Source organism: Drosophila simulans, chromosome X, assembly GCF_016746395.2.
Source record: "Drosophila simulans strain w501 chromosome X, Prin_Dsim_3.1, whole genome shotgun sequence".
Taxonomy (NCBI): Eukaryota; Metazoa; Arthropoda; class Insecta; order Diptera; family Drosophilidae; genus Drosophila; species Drosophila simulans.
The window spans coordinates 15,086,269-15,106,275 of NC_052525.2; the positions used below are offsets into that span (position 1 = coordinate 15,086,269).

Below are 20,007 nucleotides of genomic sequence, written 5' to 3' on the forward strand. Positions count from 1 at the left end.
TGACACAACAAGGAGAATCTCGAGATGTGGGAACTGGGATGTGAGTTCTGGGATGCGGGAGGAAAGGGAACCGCAGTTCCCAGATCTTGGTGGGAAAGTGCGAATATAATTGATGGATCGACGACGCACCGAATGGCACAAATCGGATTTCGTTTTCAATCGAATTGAACTCAATTCGATTCGATTGAATGCAGTGCGTGGCAAACTGGAAACGGAAGTGGCAAGTCACGTCCAATGGCGAATGATTCGGATTCGGAATAGGAATTGAAATTGGAATTGGAACTGAGAACGAGATCGATATCTCGGTCGGGGACTTTGCGACAGGGATCTGGATGCAGTCTCATCGATCGATGTGAGTCGTCGGCCTGGCTGACTTGCAACTTGTCTTGCTTTTGTTGCCACTTTTGCTTTTGCTTTTGCTCTTGCTTTCCCCAACTCCATTTACACTTGGAAAAATACATGTAAACTTGGAATTTTTATACATAACTAATAGTATTTCTTGGATAAGGATAGGATAAATTGTGTATGATTAAACTGCAGAAACTAAAAAGCATATCAGCAATCATATTCCTAGTAAGCCTTTTCTCCCAGTGCACGTGGGACTCCTCCAACACGACTGGTACAAGATTATTGACATGCCAACATGCTGATGTTCTGCTTCCAGTTTGCTGTTCCTTTGTTGCCGCAGTTGCTCCTTTTTCCACCACTTTTCCTCCGCTTTTCCACCACCGCCCATGTTTCGCCGCTGTGAAATTGCATAGTGAGTGAGCAGCAAAGCGGTTTGACTAGCTCCGGCTATCAACTTGTTGCATCTGAGTGCACAAAACACCATGGCACTCCATGCCACACCACACCACCCATCCACCCATCTAGCCATCTAGCCATCCAGCCATCTATCCATCCAGCAGCGATCTAGCAAGTCACCAAGCCAGCGATCCATGGATGCACGGATCCCTCTGGGTTGCCAAGCACGTTGTTGGCTATTAGAAAGGCATGTGAAATGTTCCCTAATTGTTGGAATTTTAATACATCGAACAACATGCACTCCACTTCCACTTTGTGTGAGTGCCCCATTGCTTCTGTGCCTGCTTGTCTGCCACAGCACAGAAGGGTGATTCGGAGGGGGCATGCTGCCAGAGGGGGAGGAGGGAAAGGAACCGCCGATCATGTCACTGCGATTAACTGGGCCTTAACCGATTCGATTCACCCCGGTAATCGGCCCTAAGTACTCTATTAGCGAATGCCGCGCTAATTGACACTCGAAACTCCAACAAAAACGCAGCTATAACAAACCAAAAAAAAAAAAAAAACACAAATAAATAAATTATGTACATAAGAAATAATAAAAGGAAAAAGAAGGCAAATAAGACACACGAATCAAGAACAAACAGACTCGAAAATGTGTTAAGACTTTGATGGTCAGTCATAAAAGCAGATAAATATTTCTCCGAAATTTCACATTGCAGCCCAAAGAAGTAACTATAGCTAGCTATATATATGTATTTATATATGTATTTATATATATTAAGGTACATATTTTTATATATCTCGGGACAAAGTGGAGCGGAGCAGCGAGACGAGACGAGGTCAGCGAATTGCAACACGAATCAGATAAAGTTGTTCTGGCCACTATCAGCTGTAATGAGGATGATTACGATGATCGGATGGTATGAGTGTGCCAGATAAAATGGCCAAAAGTCTGATAAGATCTCCCCCCAAAAACGAAGACGATACCACAGCGAAACGGAAGGTGCGTGACGAAACTGTAGGGCTTTAAGTGCGGAATTTCGCATGAAATGATCTGGGTATTTTACTTTTTTAATTCTACAATCTTTGAAAGTTATTTTTGGTTGAAATGCGTGTAAGCTTGGACATGGTTAATTATACCAGCGTCTTTTTTATTAAACTCAAGGTCGTATTTGGCGTTAGTTTCAACAAACAATAACAATCAACAGCCCACAAAGCGTTTAACAAAACAAAACTGGGCATTGATTTGATTTATGGTAATGATTTAATTAATTCATTAATCAGTTGCGTACGTTATTTATTTTAGCTTGTCGCCGACGATAAAACAATCGTTACTCAATAATGAAATTATGTCATTGCATTGAGGGTGTGTATTTTATTTTTAAATATTAGATTAGATAAATGCAGCCATTAAGTGTGGGAAGGTTCTCATTACTATATCCAATTCAAATTATTTATAGATTCTTTTATTGCAGCAAATCAATCAATAAATGGCGGCCATAAAAGGCAAGTGTTGAAATCTTTGCAACTGAGAAAAGGCGCAGGAAGTTGGAAAATGAGCTTATAAAATTGCCCGCACTGTACTTGGCGTATTTTTTCATAAATGGTCATGATTTCGCTGGCGTGCGTATCAAAATATAACCATAATAAAAATTGTTATAATGATGCATCATAAATCGCGGACGATTGCCCTCGGCAGCGGCTCCACCAAAATGGGGATCGTCTGATCCTCGCCAGCATTTCAGCGGCGGGTGGATGTGCATATGTATGGATGTGGATCTGGGCTATACACGAGGACCTACCTGAACGAACAGCTTGTGATAATTTAGTATGCCCACTCACGCCGCCGCCGACTTTTGCGAGCCACTGTCAATTCAGTGTAAATTTCAACTATTAAATGCCAATTTATGGGGCATAGCTTATAATTTTTTATTATCGCTTTTATAACACCTTCCTTTCGCGGTGTGGGCGTGGCCCGTTCCTTCCATTTAGCAGGGCTTAACCCGACTATGGCCATCTCCATAATCCATGCTCCATGCTCCATGCTCCATGTTCCCTGTTGCATTGTGCCAGCCTGGCCTCCGCCTTCCACTGCTCCGATCCACAAATCCTGGGGCCAGAGGCCCTTTTCCGTAGCGATCTGTGGCGTGAGAAGAGATTGAAAGAAGGAATTCGCAGATAAATCACACTAAATCATTTCACTCGACCGCCAGTCGCATAGTGGAGTGCACGGCGCATGCGCGCATGCTGCAATGCATCCAGTCGACCAGTCGGCCATCCAGTGGATGTGGCTGTGGATGCGGCTGTCGATCGGCGGCCAGAGGAGCTGCAAACACACAGACAGACAGACAGTCAGCGGTAACAAAGGCCACTGCAAAAGCTGCGAAACACAACAAAACAAAACAGCGAGGGATTTGGAAAAAAAGGGGCGTGACAACTTCCGAATACCCAGTGGAGTCGAGGCATTATGTTTATGAAACTAAACATTATTCTCATATAACTTAAACAGACTACTTGTACTAGTATTAAATATTTAACATAAAAGTGGAAATATATTTCGTAAGCTGTATAAAATTATTAAGCAGTAATATTAATACAATAAATCATCTAATAGAATATTGTGCTTTGTTGTTTCATTTTTTTCACTTTTTGCATGCCAATCGACTGCCATAATGACCCGGAAATCGCATATAGCCCGTTTATGAATCGCTTGTGGCCAAGCGGCATCCAAAAACTGCATCTACACTCCAACAACAACAACAACAAAAAAACGATGACGTTGAAAAAAAAGTTAAAGGGGTAAAAAAAAAAAAAAAACAAGGCAAGTTCGCTGCCATCGGCGGATTGCGCATTTTGAACGCCGGCGCGTACTAATCACTCGCATTGTTACACGATCACGCCATGGCATCACGTAGCCAAGGTGAAAGAAGGCCACGCCGGGGGCGTAGCGGGCGGGTGGGCGTGGCAGTGGGCTGGCTGCGACGGGAGACAAATAGGCAGCGAATGTAACTGCACACCGGCGATGGGAAACGTCCATCCATCCAGCCATCGATTCATCCATCCAGTCAGCCAGCCAAGCCAACAATTGGACTTTAGAAAAGTTGGAAAATGCAAATTGATCGAGCTAAATTAGTGGAAAATTGCTGCATACTGCGATTCAACTATTTAAGTGGGAAATTTTAAGTTTTTAAGTTTTTATTCACACATAATTGATTATTCTGCAGGAGTTGCAGCTCTGGTCATTGGTAAATCTTCATCAATCTTCATGTAATCATTCAAATATTTTGTAATATATTATACTTAAACTACATTGTTTAGTTAGTTATTATTTTTAAAGATTTTTTCTTCAATTTGATTTTATTTAATATTTACTAAGAATGGCAATAGCTCTAGTTTTGTAAACAGTAGTTTGAAACAGGAACTTATTTGAGATATTTTCATTGATTTTCTTTGTTTGCCCCTCATATATGCCACACTTTCTTTTCATTTTCTTCAATCAGGAAAAATTGATTTCTTTTGGCCACAAAGGTTGGAGGTTTTCCCATTGTTCTGGGGCTTGTTTACCAAGTCAAATGCCTTGTTGGCCGAAAGACGAAAGACAAAAGGCCGCCAAGGTCAGTTAACGGCCGTGAACCAATTCCCCAGACCATTGATAGATACATTTGTATCTTTGTATTTGGGTAGCTTCGAATCGGTGGCGGCTGTTTATGTTTCGCTGAGGTCGTCAAGTTTAACAGTTGAAGGTCGGCGGAGGCGTTTTAAAACGCTAGAAAAACGCGCACGCACAGTGGGACGAAAGCGAAGCCAAGTGGGACGAGTGGGCGAGTGGGGGTGTGGGTGGGTGGTTGGTGCGGGTGTTTGTGTGGTTAAGTACATTAGCAGATTTATATCCGGCAACAATAAAAAGAACGACTCGCTAAAGAGCTAATGACTTGGATAATGAATTCGATTTTGTTTTCAAATTCGCTCGCTTTTGCGGCTGTTGTTTGGCTTCTCAATATTTCAATTTTCAATTTACCATTTTCCATTTCCCATTTTCCTTTTTTTATTACTCATTTTCCTTTTGTTTTTGGCGCTTCTGCGGGATTCGTGCGTCAATAATTAGATCATCTCCGCGCTGTTTGTTGTAGACGATTAGCGAAATCAAAAGCCAGCGGCGCACAAAGAAAGCGGAACGACAAACACAAACATATAGACTAAATGGGAAATATCATTTCCATTTCGATTTCGATTTCCATTTGTGTTTGGTTTTCCTTTCAGTGTTCAATTTTAGCACATTTCGGGCGTTATGGAATAGTGATATATTACGACGGGGATTCCCAAATCTAACATTTATACATAGGTAGATTTATCTATTTCAATTAATAGTAAATGCTATGAAATGATTAAGTAGAAATATTGCATAATAAATCCTTATTCAGAGCTGATATGTCGAGTAAAAACTTCGTTATCCTTGCCATTCCTGTCAGCTTAGACATCTCTCATTCTCCTCTCAACAATCTAACAATCACAATCTAAGAATCACAATCTAACAATCACAATCTAACAATTGTGCTTTCTGTTTTCGTTGAATAAATTCACTTGACTTTCTTTCGATTTTGCTGCCATGTCCTTCGAAGTTCGCATGAAGTGCCGCGAAATGTTGGCTGCCGCCTTGAAATCGGGCCCTATGCCGCCGGGATGTGGCGATCCACATGACAAAGCCGCCCAACTGGAGGATGCCATCTACGGGGAGCTGTCCAGCTGCCAGGTCAAATACAAGAATCGGATTCGTTCGCGTTTGGCCAACTTGCGCGATCCGAAGAATCCTGGCCTGCGCGAGAAGTTCCTTGTTGGCCTAATAACACCCCAGGAGCTGTCCCGCATGACGCCCGAGGAGATGGCCAGCGATGATCTGAAGCAGATGCGCCAGCAGTACGTCCAGGACTCGATCAATGCGGCTCAGTTGGGCAACGTGGAGGGCACCAAGACGAATCAGTTCAAGTGTGAGCGCTGCCAAAAGCGCAACTGCACCCAATTGCACATCCGGGATGGCGACGAACCGATCATCACCTTCGTCATGTGCGATGATTGCGGCAATCGCTGGAAGAGCTAGACATTCCTGGATGGAGTCACCTCACATGGCTGGATGCCACACACACACCAACGCACAGTAACTCATACATACCAATACCCCACTGATTTCCTGTTGCCTGCCTCAATGTAAATAATACTTTCACAAAAACATATATACATATTATGGAAATATATTGCATGACATAAAAACCATATTCAATCCAGAGGGTATCAACGAGTCCATCAAGTGCATAGCGATCGATGCTCCTTTGTTCGCCTGCGAAAACAGATAAAACAGCCACGAAAGTCGGAAAGAAAGCAAATCTTTGTTTTATAAACATTCAACAATATACGCATGTATGCATGTATAAAAAACGAGCATAGCGCGAGTTAATTTAATGAATTTTTCGACTATTAGTTAGCACTTTACACTTTAATGAATCATTCGCTGCGATGATCTAGGAGTGGGTGGGATCGGATGGGATTGAGTTGAATTGGATGAGATCTGATGGGTTGGTGTATATAGCATGGTATGTTTTAGTATGCGTGGGTCGTTGCCAAGTGCAGACAAATTATAGAAGTTAAAGCATTTGCTTTATGGCCACATTAACGACATTGACTCGGTTATGGGGATTGGGATTCAGGTTTGGACTGCGAACTGGGATGCTAGGTGGACTCTTGACGGGCACAATGGGAATTGCTCCCCGGAGACGGGCAAATTAATTAATATCCGCCGTCGTAAACGCAGCGAACAAAATGCAAAAGCGTATCAAGTAAATCGCATTAATTGGCCATTTGGCCAAAAAACCATTAAAAAAAAGAGCTCAGGGCGCCGAATAAACAAAGTGGAAATGCGCCTTTCCCAGGCTTCCTTTCCGTTTCGTTTTGGCGTTTTTATGTCCGTCTGGCGCCGATCATCATCATCATTTTCCCCACAAACAAAATCGCTTATTTGTTTTCGAATTTCATTTGTTGCTTAGTTGCTTTTTTTTTTCATTTGGCTTTTTGGCTTTTGTGATTTTAGCCACCGGTTCGAAATGTCGCTCAAAAAATTGACGACCCTGAAGGCGCCGGCGCCAGCGACAAGTGCGATCGCAGCAAGGTGGGATGGTGCTGGTGGAAAATGGGGGAAAATCGGAAAATTCCGGTGGGATATGATGGTATGAAATGCCTTGAAATTGGCATGCAGACGCGCGGTGCTTTCAAGTGCCATATTTGATGTATAATGTTGGATTATATGGCCAAACGACCAAATGGATTTTGGCTTTAAGGCATTAGCAGTCGAGCACAAAAATGAATGACTGACATCGAAATGGACAACGACTTGGACATGGACACGGACATGGTTATGGAAATGGGAAATGGACATGGAAATATAGCAAATCAGTTCAAAGAGTTTTGCCGGTGCTCGATTAAATCGGGTAGTTAACCGGCTGGGATTGCGAAGATCCGGCGAACAAGTTGCTTGTGTTTGGCATTATGTCGCAGATCTGGGGGATCAGTCAAAGCAAACGATCAGATACAGGTAAAGCTATATAGTTTAGTACCACATCCAATGAAATTACGATTATTACATATTTGAATTGTTATTTATTAGAGGTTCAATAGAAATGCCTTTATAAAACTACAAGTTACTCACTCAGTAACTTATTTGTATATTGAATTACTATTTAATTTAAATGCCAGAATATCTAATATAGAATATATATAATATATAATATAGAACATCTAATCATAAAAGATTTCCAGTTTTCACCTACTTTTGATTTTAGCAACTCATTTTATTCATTTGAGCCATCATTTAACCGAAGTATTGAAGTATCTACGACATCAGTTGACCATAAAGGATTCACTATTGATTGTTATACGTTTATGGCGGCCAATTGATGCCCACTGACCTGTGTGTGGAAGCTCAGGATCGGGAGATCGACGGGTTTCAGCGGAACAGGTAGGCTGGTCGAGCGGAAATTCCCACCATACACATGTGGCTATAATGCCAACGGCAGCGAGGTGCGAAAACAGATGCAGCCTCATAAAAGGGGCGCAGATAAGGTCGCGGTTGCGTGGGAAAAGCCCATCCGACCAGGACCAGGACGAAGCAGTGCGGTTGGCGCATCATTGCCGCCATGTCTGCTGTTCCTACCTGCGCGGCCATGGCGATATCCTTGTGCAAGGATAAGGAGCGGGGATCATAAAACGCTGTCGCTTTTGTTTATGCTGCTTATTTAAATTGGCTTCTTGGCGGGCGTTGCGACCTGGTGCTAGTCCCAATCCCAATCCCAATTCCAATCCACATCCCATCCAATGAATTCTACCTGTCCTGGGAATTTCCGATCCGGCCGCACCCATATGGCCACGGATGCGTGAGAGTGCTCCGTGCGATTCTAGATCATCGTGGGTATTCGCAGACAATCGGGTTATTGTGCCGCATTCGATATTGGCTATTCGGTTTTCGGAAACTCTGACCAGGTTTTCGGTTTTCGATTTTGGGTTTGGGTTTTTCCGGCCGCATCGTGCGTCATCTGGTGGCACAGGACGCACTTGCCCCTGCCAGTTGGGCCGTGCACCCTTGCGTCCAGGATTACGACACCTTCTGTGGAACTGCTGAATCGCAGAATCGCAACGATGACCTCTCAACCAACTCCTCCTCATCCTCCTCCTTCTCCATGCACTCCTACTCCTCGCCATTGATTGATTCGGCCGCGTGTGTTTGCATACTTGATGAATTGTGGCAATGATTGGGAACTACACTCGACGAAATTCTGGGAAAATGCTGGCAAAAAATACATAAGAAAGCGATTTTGAATTATATATAAGTTAACGCAGGTCATACTTGCGGCTCTCGTTGCCGAATACCTCACCTTGATGTAACAGCTAGCATGCTGTGTTTCTCCAGAGTATTAGTCGACAGAGTTCAGCTTGTAATTGATTTTATTATAAATTCTTTAAGATTAATTTGGATTAGTTATCAGCTAGCGCCTCAGTTGTGTGTCCATCGAAGACTGAAGACTGGGACCGGGCCTGGTTCCCATCAGAGCTACGGTTCCAGAATCGCCGACAGCGTTCGCTGCTGGGGCAGGGTGAGGGGCGACCCCGCATAGCAGTCGGCCAAGTCGCCGAAATATGACCCGTGCTAAGTCGGCGGTCGCTTATCCAACGTCCGGCGGCTCCGCTGTACCATAGCAACAGGCGTAAGTTGCAGACGCAGCAGTTCGTCGGCAGCGTGATCGCGTTCCCAATGTTATTTGCGGGCGCAGCAGTTAGGCTGCAACTAAGTGTCGCCTGCAGACGCGGCACATCGCAGCCGGCGGGTCGTTGGGTACATTGTTGTATTGATGGGTAAGGGCGGGGAACGAAGTCAGCGTTGTGAAGTGGGGGTTGAGTGACCGTAAAGTGGCGTAAGCGGAGGAAGCGCGTGTGAGACAGGCCGGTGGGAGGGGGTGTGACGAAGAGCGCAAGAAAAGGGTTCATAACTCCTCCCCCCTCAAGATCTGCGTCCCGCAGATTAATGAGCCTTGCCCAGCTCGGATTGGCCCAATGCTTCCAAGTTTGCGGCAATCCCGCGGACATCGGGCATGCCTTTGGTGGACATTAGCTTCTTCCATAGGAAATAAAAGCCTAGGAGTATGCAGATAGCGAGTGCCGCCTCGGTGAGAAAAGAGGCTAGTAGCTCACTCGCCACGTTGGACATCTTCTCCAAATTCTTCATGCTCACGTCGTGGACGTATTCCAGGGAAAGTTGAAAGTTGCTGGCCGTTATGTGGCTCAATACGGCCGGCATCGCCATTAGATGACTGACCGAGTAACTGGAATAGTTTTGGCCGTTGACCGTTATCGTCTCATTGTCAAATTGGATGATAAAGGAGCCGATCAAGTCGTAGTTTTTTGCGGCCGTTCTCAGAGTTCCGTTGAAGTTGGTCAGGAGGAGCATTCCATCGTCGACTTGCTTAACCACTCGTTGGTTACTTCTTTGATATGAGCATTTAGCCTGGCCGCCCTTCAGTAGCCGAGGGATACAGCTAGCCTCCTCCAGTTTTTGCAGTTCCTCTTCCCGGCAAACAGTGGTATTGCCGATAGAAAGGCAATCTCCTAGGACCGCATAGGTTTCGCTCGAGCTTGTGGCTAGCTTATGATGTTCCAGTATAATCTGTTTCCCTTCGCCTATTGTCGCGTACAGGTGCATAAGGCGGTAATTCTCAACCGCAACCTTAGGGAACGCTAGTATGTATAGCAACAAGGTTCCATTGGTCACAATGGTTGGCCGAGAGAACTCGATGGCTTCGATCACATTCCTATATGGCAGGTTGTCCACTTCCCTCAGTATGGTCTCAATTTCGCCATGGTCCAGCAAATTTGAGTCGACTATGCCGGTTTTAGCCAACTGGCAAGCTCTGACGACTTCGGAAACCTTTGCAATGACGTTGTTTAGCTGCTCGACGGATTCGTGTGTTGCATCGAACAAGCGCGCGTTTATCCTCAATTGTTGGTCGCTGTTCTTCGAAGCCGTCGCTTGCGCGGCTAAGACGGCGTTCCAGTCAGCAGCATCTGGAGATCCAGCTATCCATTTCCAAGCCGCCCCCAGCCAGTCCAGTGAGCGAGATTTGCGCCGCGCTCGGCCGGTAAGCCTGTTGATTCCCTCCATAGCTGTGTTGAGGTAGTAGTTGACAAGAGCTTCGGCTCTCTTATCCGCCAAGGCAACCGTTTCCTGTCCGATTTCCTCAGCCAGTCTGGTCATCCTTGCAAGATCGACGAGGTGTGCCAGTTTGAAAACACCGTTGATTCTCCATACTTCGCCGTGCTGCAAGGGGATCACCGGCCCCTCGTACTTGTAAACGTGGGCAGGATTTACTACACATGCAGAAATCGAGCTTACAAAAAGACAATTTGTAAATATCTGGTCGTTTAAGTTGTTCTAAGAATACATAGTGTGTGGGGGTACGGTACATTTTGTGTATTTATGTTTCTATTTTTTTTTATATATTTTTTTCCTCATATTTTGTACTTTTTTTTTATATTTTCGGTATTTTTTAATTCATTTCTTATTTATATTTTTTATATAGTTTTATAAAATCTTAATGTCGTCAATGTGTGTTAAATTAGCGTATGAATGGGTGGAATATTTCATTAGCTGCCACAACCTACTTTTATTAATTTTGTTATTCCTTTCGCGTTTCTTTTTTATATGTGAAAACCACGTCTCAATTTCTTAGATCAGATTTGTGGAAAGTTTTTCCTGATCTGGTTTTAATTGTTACCCTGTTGTCTTCCTGTACCTTTTCGGATCTGAACCTCGCTTTTTCTTTTGTTTTTATTTGCTTATTTGCAACAAAAACTTCATCTCCCGGGCTATAAGACCTTGGCTCGTCCCTATTTTTATTCCGAGCCATATTACTTCTAACTTGCTTATCCTCAATTAAGCCCCTGATGTCCTCTAAAGTCTGCCGCCGGAAATCTGTCCGCCCAACCGATGCCCAACTGGGCCATCGGAGCTGTCCTCTCGCAGGACGACCAGGGTAGAGATAGGCCGATAGCGTACATTTCCCGTTCATTAAATAAAACAGAGGAAAACTACGCTACCATTGAAAAAGAAATGCTCGCGATAATTTGGTCATTGGACAACCTTCGGGCTTACTTATATGGTGCTGGTATTATTAAAGTATATACTGACCATCAACCTCTAACGTTTGCCCTGGGCAACAGAAACTTCAATGCGAAGCTAAAACGCTGGAAGGCTCGTATAGAGGAATATAACTGCGAACTCATCTACAAACCTGGGAAATCTAATGTGGTGGCTGACGCGCTTTCACGCATTCCGCCTCAGCTTAACCAGTTGAGTACCGATTTAGATGCTAATCCAGAAGGTGATATGCAGTCTTTGGCTACTGCCCATAGCGCTTCACATGACAGTTCACGATTGATTCCCCACGTTGAATCTCCAATCAACGTTTTCAGGAACCAACTCATTTTTGACACGACCAGGTCAGAATACTTATGCGAGCACCCGTTCCCAGGCTATACTCGCCATTTGATTCCTCTCAAAGACGGATCACTTGCCGATTTAACCAACTCGTTACAATCGTATCTACGGCCTGTAATAATTAACGGCGTCAAAATCCCGGAAGCATATTTGCAACGTTTTCAGTCCATCTGCTTAGCGAATTTTCTTTTATACAAAATTCGGATAACGCAGCGCCTAGTGGCGGACGTGTCTGGCGCAGAGGAAATTTGTGAAATAATTGAAAAAGAACACCGTAGAGCACATAGGGGCCCTACGGAGATTCGCCTCCAACTTTTAGAAAAATGTTATTTCCCGCGGATGTCCAGTACGATCCGTCTGCAAACTTCCTCATGTCAGTGTTGCAAACTCTACAAGTATGAGAGACACCCTAATAAACCAAACCTACAACCCACGCCAATTCCTAACTACCCATGTGAAATACTTCACATCGACATTTTCGCGCTCGAAAAAAGGTTATACCTAAGTTGTATTGACAAATTTAGCAAGTTTGCCAAACTCTTCCACCTGCAGTCAAAAGCATCCGTGCATTTGCGAGAAACTCTGGTGGAAGCCCTACATTACTTCACCGCCCCTAAGGTCTTGGTCTCGGACAACGAGCGAGGGCTATTATGCCCCACAGTGCTCAACTATCTTCGGTCTCTGGACATCAATCTGTATTATGCTCCAACCCAGAAGAGTGAAGTAAATGGTCAAGTCGAGAGATTCCACTCTACGTTTCTAGAAATTTATCGTTGTCTTAAAGATGAGCTCCCTACCTTCAAACCCGTTGAGCTGGTACACATAGCAGTGGACCGCTATAACACTTCCGTTCACTCAGTAACGAATCGGAAACCAGCAGACGTTTTTTTCGACCGCTCGTCAAGGGTAAACTATCAGGGTCTGACAGATTTCCGGCGGCCCAGTTGGAAGCGTCCGTGGTTAGATGAAATGGTTTAGTAAAACATGGGAACGCCAATATTTCAGAAGAAGAGAGAATTGACTTTAAATCATTAAAAGACTGTAGAGCCGCCTCGTCTAATGTAATTGGCACCTTGCTTGATTGCGAAGATTTTATGTTAGCGTACAATCCACGCGTCAAGTTCGTAAGAGGCTTTGCTACCTGTTCACACATGAACACGAATATATTTAAAGACTTACAATTTTGGGCTCCGTTCATATCTTATGTAAATGAATCGAGAGCGATAAATTATATTTAGGATTTTGTTATCTAAGGCGACATGGGTGCATTGCTCAAAAACATGTGCACACCACATGAGTCAGTCACTTGAGATCGTTCCCCGCCTCCTAAAATAGTCCCTTAGTGGGAGACCACAGATAAGGTCCTCGCCGCTCAAGATAGGCAGATGTGCCCGAGCGTGGGACCTCGATAAGGCGGGGACTATTTACTTAGGCCTCTGCGTAGGCCATTTACTTTAAGATGCGATTCTCATGTCACCTATTTAAACCGAAGATATTTCCAAATAAAAACAGTTTCTTACAAAAACTCAACGAGTAAAGTCTTCTTATTTGGGATTTTACATTTGGTCAATCGAGCCTTTAATCGACTCTGCAGTTTCCCCCTACCAAAGGTAAGGAACTCAGAGAAAGGCCAGCTCCTTTAAGCATCTTACAGCTAAAGGTAGCAAAAATAAGTGACTCTTGTTTCCCCCTACCAAAGGTAAGGAACAGAGTATAAATATAAAAAGCAAAAAGATACAAAAGAATCTTTTATGTTTTAAAACAAGCACCTTATAGTCTATAGCTAAAGGTTGCTTTGTGTACCATTATAAATTGTGGTAAGGCGTGCTTGAGGCCATACATCAGCAATTGTGAAATTAAAAAGTGCATAACAAAAGTGCCTTATAAATGCTCTAATAGCATTAAATCAGCTCATAAATAGAGTGCAGTGTATATGCCATAAGAGCATAAATTAAATAAAAAGTGCCTGAAAACAGTGCCTTATAAATGCTCTAATAGCATTAAATCAGCTCATAAATAGAGTGCAGTGTATATGCCAAAAGAGCATAAATGCCGAAATAAATGGCTAAAAAACAAAAAATCTGACTGGACTACAAAAATAATAAAACGTGCCAAATAAAAAAAAAAAAATCATCTTTAAACATCGACGGAGCCTTGAAGAAGAGAAGGAAGTCAAATTCAAAGGAGCCTCTACCAGCAGCAGAAGCAGCAACAACAGCAGCAGCAGAAGCAGCAACAGCAGTAGCAACAGCAGCAACAACAGCAGCAACAGCAGCAGCAACAACAACGACATCAGCTAAGTCAAAACAAGAATTTTCTGTTTATCCAAACACACATATATATATAAATACATATAAAATACATATACACGTACTATATATATTAAGAAATTACAAAAAATTTTCAAAATGATGTCAGAAAAGACTATTCAATTCCTTAAGAAGCAGTCCGAAATTATTTTGGAAATTAGAAAGTTGGAAGTAAAACCAACATTAACAGATGTAGAAATTCTAAAATTAAATGAGCTTCAAAAATGTTTCATTGCTAATCATAGCAATTTGTTAAAGATCGGCGTTGTCGATCATGAATATTTTAACGCGAAGCAGTATGATTTAATAATGATGGTGTTAGAAAAAATTAAAAATAAAAATGAAAAAATTAAGGGCGAGTCGGTAGAAAACACTTTCCCTAAATCAAACACTGTCCCTAAATCAAACCCTCCCCCTACATTAAACCTTGAAATGTGTGGTCACCCTGAAAAAGAGGGTATAGCACAAAACAACGCTTTAAAAGTAGAGCAGGCATTTCGAAATAATGTTGGCCAATTTCGAGTATATCTAGAAGATACGTCTAAACTAATAGACAGTAGTCCAGATTTCCTTAAAATAAGGAAAAATAAAATTGAATTTTTATGGCATAAAATAGATAACCTGATTGAACAGGTGAATAGTCATTTTGAGAGCTCGCTATTCGAAGAAGAAATTAGCGAACTTGAATTTGACAAACAAAATATTCTTACAGCCATTAATAGTCGACTCAGTGGCACAATAAATAAAGCTGAAATGTCGACGGTTGTTAAGGCGGAGGAGTTACCAACCCTGCCTAAAATACAGATTCCCACTTTCTTTGGTGATTCCAAAGAATGGGATCTTTTTAATGAACTCTTTACAGAGCTCATACATGTGAGAGAGGATCTCAGTCCTTCTCTCAAATTTAATTATCTAAAGTCAGCATTAAAAGGAGAAGCCAGAAATGTGGTTACTCATTTACTGCTCGGCTCTGGAGAAAATTATGAAGCCACTTGGGAGTTTTTGACCAAGCGATATGAGAATAAAAGAAACATATTCTCAGATCATATGAATAGGCTTATGGATATGCCAAATTTAAATTTAGAATCCAATAAGCAAATAAAGACATTTATTGACACGATTAACGAGTCAATTTATATTATAAAATTAAAGGCACAATTACCAGAAGATGTGGATGCAATTTTCGCTCACATAATTCTTCGGAAATTCAATAAAGAATCACTCAATTTATATGAAAGCCATGTTAAAAAGACAAAAGAAATACAGGCACTTTCTGATGTCATGGACTTTTTAGAGCAAAGGCTCAATTCTATATCATCATTCTCACAGGAAGTAAAACCTGTAAAGAAAATGATTAATAATAACAAGAATAAAAATTATAGTGACAATTGTGCATATTGCAAACTACCAGGGCATTATTTAATTCAATGCCATAAATTTAAAATAATGAATCCAGCAGAACGGTCTGACTGGGTAAGAAAAAATGGGATTTGCCTAAGATGTCTGAGGCACCCGTTTGGTAAAAAATGTATAAGCGAGCAGCTTTGTTCGACTTGTCGTAAACCTCACCACACGTTACTTCACTTTGCAGGTCATAATCCAGAAAAAGTGAATACGTGTAGAACAACAGGTCAAGCCTTGTTGGCCACGGCCTTGATTCAAGTAAAGTCGAGGTATGGAGGCTTTGAACAATTAAGAGCATTGATTGATAGTGGCTCTCAAAGCACAATTATTTCAGAAGAGTCTGCACAGATTCTAAAATTGAAAAAATTTCGGTCTCATACTGAAATAAGTGGAGTATCTTCCACAGGAACGTGCATCTCCAAGCACAAAGCGGTTATTTCGATAAGAAATTCTCCGAAAAATTTAGAAATTGAAGCAATTATTCTCCCAAAACTTATGAAGGCACTTCCAGTCAACACGATTAATGTTGATCAGAAAAAATGGAAGAACTTTAAATTAGCCGACCCCGATTTTAATAAACCGGGTCGCATTGATCTAATCATTGGAGCAGACGTATATACTCACATTCTGCAAAATGGAGTTATAAAAATAGACGGTCTCCTTGGGCAAAAAACTGATTTCGGGTGGATAGTTTCTGGATGTAAAAAATCCAAAGGAAAAGAAACCATTGTAGCCACAACAATAGAAATAAAAGAGTTAGATCGCTACTGGGAAGTGGAAGAAGAAGAAAAAGATGATATCGAGTCTGAAATCTGTGAAAATAAATTTATCAAAACGACAAAAAAAGATTCAGATGGGCGATACATTGTGTCAATTCCATTCAAGGAGGATGTCACCTTAGGAGATTCAAAGAAACAAGCGATAGCTCGTTACATGAATCTGGAGAAAAAACTAAAAAGAAATGAAAAACTTAAGGTTGACTACACTAAATTCATGAATGAATACATGGATTTAGGACACATGATTGAAGTGAGTGATGAAGGCAAATATTTTTTACCGCACCAGGCAGTGATTAGAGATTCAAGCCTTACGACCAAATTGAGAGTAGTTTTTGATGCTTCAGCAAAAACTACGAATAACAAAAGTTTGAACGACATAATGTGGGTTGGGCCACGAGTTCAAAAAGATATTTTTGACATTATTATTAAATGGAGAAAATGGGAATTTGTTGTTTCGGCAGACATTGAAAAGATGTACCGACAAATTAAAATAGATAATAATGATCAAAAATATCAATATATTTTATGGAGAAATTCTCCAAAAGAAAAAATTAAAACATATAAATTAACCACAGTCACTTACGGAACTGCATCTGCACCATATTTGGCTACCAGGGTTCTGGTAGATATTGCAGATAAATGTAAAAACCAAGTTATTAGTGCAATAATTAGGAATGATTTCTATATGGATGACCTAATGACTGGAGCTGATTCGGTAGAAGAAGCTAATAAATTAATAACATTAATTCTCCATGAATTGCAGAAAGTTGGATTCAACTTAAGGAAATGGATTTCCAACAATTCCAAAATATTAACCACTGTGGAGGACACAGGGGACAATAAGGTTCTCAATATTATCGAAAATGAATGTGTTAAAACTTTAGGACTAAAATGGGAACCTCAAAATGATTTATTTAAGTTCAGCGTAAATTGTAATGATGAATCAAAAAATATAAATAAGCGCGTTGTGTTATCAACGCTAGCAAAAATATTTGATCCGTTAGGATGGTTGGCACCAGTCACGGTTTCAGGAAAACTTTTTATTCAAAAACTTTGGATAAATAAAAGTGAATGGGATCAGGAATTATCCATAGAAGATAAAAATTATTGGGAAAAATATAAAGAAAATTTATTATTGTTAGAGAATATTCGAATCCCAAGGTGGATTAATTCAAACAGTTCTTCAGTCATTCAGATTCACGGATTTGCGGACGCCTCCGAAAAAGCATATGCTGCAGTAGTCTATGCTAAAGTAGGACCTCATGTTAATATAATAGCTAGCAAAAGTAGAGTCAACCCTATAAAAAATAGGAAGACAATTCCCAAACTCGAGCTGTGTGCAGCTCACCTGCTTAGTGAATTAATCCAAAGACTAAAAGGATCAATTGACAATATAATGGAGATCTATGCTTGGAGTGATTCCACGATTACCTTAGCATGGATTAACAGTGGTCAAAGTAAGATCAAATTTATAAAAAGAAGAACGGATGACATTCGGAAATTAAAAAATACTGAATGGAATCATGTTAAGTCAGAGGATAATCCAGCAGATTTAGCATCCAGGGGAGTGGATTCTAACCAGTTGATCAACTGTGATTTTTGGTGGAAAGGTCCGAAATGGCTAGCAGACCCAAAAGAACTTTGGCCTCGGCAGCAGTCTGTAGAAGAACCTGTCTTAATAAATACGGTATTAAATGACAAAATAGATGATCCTATTTACGAATTAATAGAAAGGTATTCCAGTATAGAAAAACTTATACGTATAATAGCATACATAAATAGATTCGTGCAGATGAAAACAAGAAATAAAGCCTATTCATCAATTATTTCAGTAAAGGAGATAAGAATAGCGGAAACAGTTGTTATTAAGAAACAACAAGAATACCAGTTTAGGCAAGAGATAAAGTGCCTTAAAATCAAAAAGGAAATCAAGACAAATAATAAAATATTGTCATTGAATCCATTTTTGGACAAGGATGGGGTTCTAAGAGTTGGAGGAAGATTGCAAAATTCCAATGCAGAATTTAATGTTAAACATCCAATCATTTTAGAAAAATGCCACCTAACAAGCTTATTAATAAAAAATGCTCATAAGGAAACATTGCATGGAGGGATAAACCTAATGCGAAACTATATCCAAAGAAAGTATTGGATTTTCGGGTTGAAAAATTCGTTGAAAAAGTATTTAAGAGAATGTGTAACGTGTGCAAGGTATAAACAAAATACAGCTCAGCAAATAATGGGTAACTTGCCAAAATATAGAGTGACGATGACATTCCCGTTTCTTAATACTGGAATAGATTACGCAGGTCCTTATTATGTTAAATGTTCAAAAAATCGTGGCCAAAAAACATTTAAAGGATACGTTGCTGTATTCGTTTGCATGGCCACCAAAGCCATACACTTAGAAATGGTAAGCGATCTAACTTCAGACGCATTTTTAGCAGCACTCAGAAGATTTATTGCTAGACGGGGAAAATGTTCCAATATCTATTCAGACAACGGAACAAATTTTGTAGGAGCTGCAAGAAAATTAGATCAAGAGTTATTTAATGCAATACAAGAAAATATAACGATTGCAGCGCAGCTTGAAAAGGACAGGATTGATTGGCATTTTATTCCCCCGGCAGGACCTCACTTCGGAGGTATTTGGGAAGCTGGAGTTAAGTCAATGAAATACCATTTAAAGCGTATAATCGGCGACACTATTTTGACTTACGAAGAAATGTCAACTCTTTTATGTCAAATAGAAGCATGCTTAAATTCAAGGCCATTATACACTATAGTTAGTGAGAAGGACCAACAAGAAGTTTTAACACCAGGTCATTTTTTAATTGGAAGACCACCTTTAGAAATAGTCGAACCAATGGAAGATGAAAAAATCGGAAATTTGGATAGGTGGAGACTTATCCAAAAAATGAAGAAAGATTTCTGGGTTAAGTGGAAAAGTGAATATTTGCATACGCTCCAGCAAAGGAATAAATGGAAAAAGGAAATTCCTAATATAGAAGAAGGGCAAATAGTTTTATTAAAGGATGAGAATTGTCATCCTGCAAGATGGCCTTTAGGAAAGGTGGAAAAGGTGCATAAGGGGAATGATGATAAGGTCCGAGTGGCTAAAGTAAAGATGCAGGAAGGATATATCACTAGACCCATTACTAAAATTTGTCCCTTGGAAGGAATAAAGTCTGTTGACAAAAATGAGGCTGACCAAGAGCCAAAAAGACGAACTAGAGCGACATCGGGAATGTCCAAGATCGGAATCATTATGGCAATGTTGTTGTTTGTGTTAAGTTGTCAAGTTTCTAGCGCATTACCTAAAGATATAGCACCAAGATATTCTATAGACAAAATAAATAAAACCTCAGCAATATATCTAGACCCGCTAGGAGATGTTGAGATTGTGAGTACTTCTTGGAATTTGGTTATCTATTATAAAATGGATCCATATTTTAACTGGGTAGAGTTAGAAAAGAAAAGTAGTTGGTTGTTTAAGGTTCCTGCGAATTCAAAAGTCCGTCTGCAATGTACTGGCTCTCAGATTGAATTGTTTGATTTGCCTCAGCAAGGAGTTTTAAGCATTGCGCCATATTGTACGGCAAGAACCGACGATAAAATTCTAGTTGCCCACCATAACATTCAGTCCGAAAGTGAAGAATTATTATCAACACCTTATATAGGAGAAGTTAGTGAAGTGCCGAAGATTATTTGGGATCCGCTGAAACTATCAATATTA

At 41.0% G+C, this 20,007-nt stretch overlaps 1 protein-coding gene across 1 annotated transcript; it reads left to right on the forward strand.

Moving 5' to 3' along the window:
* The first annotated feature begins 5,226 nt into the window (after positions 1-5,226).
* On the forward strand, positions 5,227-6,098 carry LOC6726042 (transcription elongation factor S-II). Its single transcript, XM_039297438.2, has one exon. The coding sequence runs from the start codon at positions 5,354-5,356 to the stop codon at positions 5,840-5,842; it is 489 nt and encodes a 162-aa protein (XP_039153372.1). The 5' UTR covers positions 5,227-5,353; the 3' UTR covers positions 5,843-6,098.
* Positions 6,099-20,007: the final 13,909 nt, after the last annotated feature.